General features: G+C 49.2%; 1 protein-coding gene across 1 annotated transcript; it reads left to right on the top strand.

The window, feature by feature from the left end:
- The first annotated feature begins 284 nt into the window (after positions 1 to 284).
- Positions 285 to 1,499, top strand: LOC119740548 (beta-3 adrenergic receptor-like). Its single transcript, XM_038215897.1, has one exon. It carries the CDS (start codon positions 285 to 287, stop codon positions 1,497 to 1,499), a length of 1,215 nt encoding a protein of 404 aa, XP_038071825.1.
- The last annotated feature ends 1,238 nt before the right edge of the window (positions 1,500 to 2,737 follow it).

Here is a 2,737-nt window from a genome sequence, read left to right as displayed (position 1 = left end):
AGCAGTCTAAATGACTGTGATTCGCGACGCTTCTTTTAGTCCCACTGCGATGATTGTGTTCCTCATTGCACTGTCCCTTCATTGGCGATTCCACCCACCTACCTTGTGATGATTCCAGGTCAAGTTGGATAACATGCAGTCCATCAATCGGGACGCTGTGCTAGCTGCTTCTTGATCATTCAACTTTTACCGATGGTGACTCTGCACGGACGAGGCTGGATCGAATTTTTACGCAGTTTATACCGCTCATCGCCCGAGTTGACAAAACTCCCTCTAAAGCCACGATGTCTGACGCTACTCCGACCGGCGAAGGTCTCTCGATTTCGTCTGTTTACGACAGTTATACGGAGAAGCAGTTGTTAGCAGCTTTGTACGGTCTGATCTTTGTCGCCGGTGTGCTAGGCAACAGCTCTGTCTTGCTGGCCGTGGTTCTCTCCCGTAAACCTCGCACAACCACCAACGTTTTCGTGGTCAACTTGGCCGTGGCGGACCTCATCACCTGCCTGAGTTTGCCCATTATGATCCTGGCAGTTCTGAGCGAGAACAGGGAGAAGCTGCTCGTTTCCAACAATCTCTGCTCTTTTCAGGGATTCGTTCTCATCGTCTGCATCGGCTGTAGCTTTAATAACATCGCGTCGATCGCCGTCTACCGCGCCATGATCACTCGTCAGAGGAATCGAAGCCGTCTAATCTGGTTGTTCAACCGTCGGTGTGTGGCTGCTATGGTCGCTATCAACTGGCTAATTCCCTTCGCCGTCGGCATCCTGCCCGTCGTATCCGAGTTTGGCTCGTATGAATACGATGATAAACTGAACACCTGTTCCTTCAACCCGACAGACCAGGGCTCCGGTACGTTCTCCATAATCCTGGTGGCCATCTTCTACCCTGTGCAGCTCTTGGCCACTTTCCTGAGTTATTCGTTCATCCTATTCACGGTGAAAAATTACTTCAGAAGAGTCAACGTCCTCTCTGATGAGCCGCCCTTGGCCGTCGTAGGTGGGGTCATGAGACCACCTTCACATTCACAACCAGGAACATCCCAACAGCATCATTTATCAGGCTCAGCCCGCGAAGCCTTTTCAGCAAGCAACCAGGAGTTGCCGTTAACTGCTCCAATACTTTGGGGAGGTAGACACAGATATTTACCCGCCAATCGTCCGCCTTCACACGCTGCCGCTGCCAGACAGCCAGCTCGAGCCAGGCCCCGATTTCGTCGCAACCTGGACGTCACCTTCAGTTTATTTCTCGTTGTCTTCTTCTTCATACTGTGCTGTACCCCCTACTCGGTACTGATCGCGCTTCTCGAGGACAAGTCTCAAAAGTATGTCCCCTTTCTGGGCGCGCTTCTTGTCAGCAATAGCTGCATAAACCCAGTGATTTATACGGCCCGGCACCCAGACTTCAAGGCAGTTATTCGCTGTATCATGCTCTGTAGATTCCCCAAGATACCCATGAAATCGGCCTTTCTCTTACGTTTGCTCCGGTTTCAGAGAAGGTGAGATCACGTAAAGGGAAAACGAAACACAATTTTCTCTCTCGAACTGGACGCCATGTGCGGGGGGGGGGGGGGGGGGGGGGATAGAGGACGTCAGCGAAAGAGATGAACAGGTGAGCTGCAACAGTACGATACTGAGTAATGCATTGACACCTCTACACAATTGTCCTCCATTGGAAGCTTATAAACGATTGAGCAAAATATCTATGTCTGTATAAAATAATAACACGAAACGGAACTACATAGAGTCCATGTGAATTTGGTTATACATTGCTGAATCGAATTCAAGGCACGGCCAGCAACAACATTTAATGCTCAATTGTTTCCCCCTCCTCCCCTCCTCGGGGCCCCCGGGCTGCCCCATCCAAGACGTGGGTGACAAATCCCCACCCCTCGGGCAAACTTTTAGTGAAAATCTCCGACAAACATAATTGGGGCGCACATGGTTGCCTTTTCATGTAGTGCGCCAATGTTAACAATGTTTTTGAATAAGCAAAATCAAAAATCCTTTACTTTAAAAACAATTATCAATGTTCCTTGCTTTTCATTAAGTGGAAATAAATTTAAATGAGTTTGAATTGTTTCAGCGCAACGTCCCTTTTCCACAGGGGCGGCGGAACCGGAGGGGGGCGGACACTTGCCCCCCCCCCCCATTTTCCCATACAGGCCAACAAAAGTGCCCCCCCCCCCCCGGAGGAAAACAAAACTGCCCCCCCCCAACTCAACGTATTCATATGATCGCGCTACTAATAAAAAAATTCTCCTCCCTTGCAATGCAAAACTGCCCCTCAACTTGAACACAAGTATACCCCTCTTGCATTAACAAGATTGTGGCCCTTCTACAGATGGAAAATCCTCGAAAGCACAAATACCCGTCTCGCAATAACAAAAATTGTGCCCCTCTCGGGATGGAGAATTGGCCATCAAAACAATAGTGCTGCACCTCCCGCGATAGCTTCTCGAAATGGAAAACGGCCCCTCAAAAGCACTCAATAGTGCCCCGCTCGCAACCGTGAAATTGTCCTCTCTCAAGATGGGAAACTGGCTCCTAAAAAAATAACAGTGCTCTTCACGCGAATGAAATGGTCACTGACCTGGCCATCAAAAGCAACAGTTCAATGTTCAAAGCCTAGTGATTAACGTTTCAGCTCAGCTCAGTGGACACGTTTCGACAAAAAAGTCAAAAACCATGCGCAACCTTTTCATCACGAAACACGATTTCGTCTACAGCACGTACTCTTT

Source organism: Patiria miniata, unplaced genomic scaffold, assembly GCF_015706575.1.
Source record: "Patiria miniata isolate m_02_andy unplaced genomic scaffold, ASM1570657v1 HiC_scaffold_10, whole genome shotgun sequence".
Classification (NCBI taxonomy): Eukaryota; Metazoa; Echinodermata; class Asteroidea; order Valvatida; family Asterinidae; genus Patiria; species Patiria miniata.
This window is presented reverse-complemented; position numbering and strand designations above follow the sequence as displayed.

Coding starts and splice junctions, on each gene's coding strand:
- LOC119740548 (XM_038215897.1), top strand. CDS start 285: ATGTCTGACGCTACTCCGACCGGCGAAGGTCTCTCGATTTCGTCTGTT.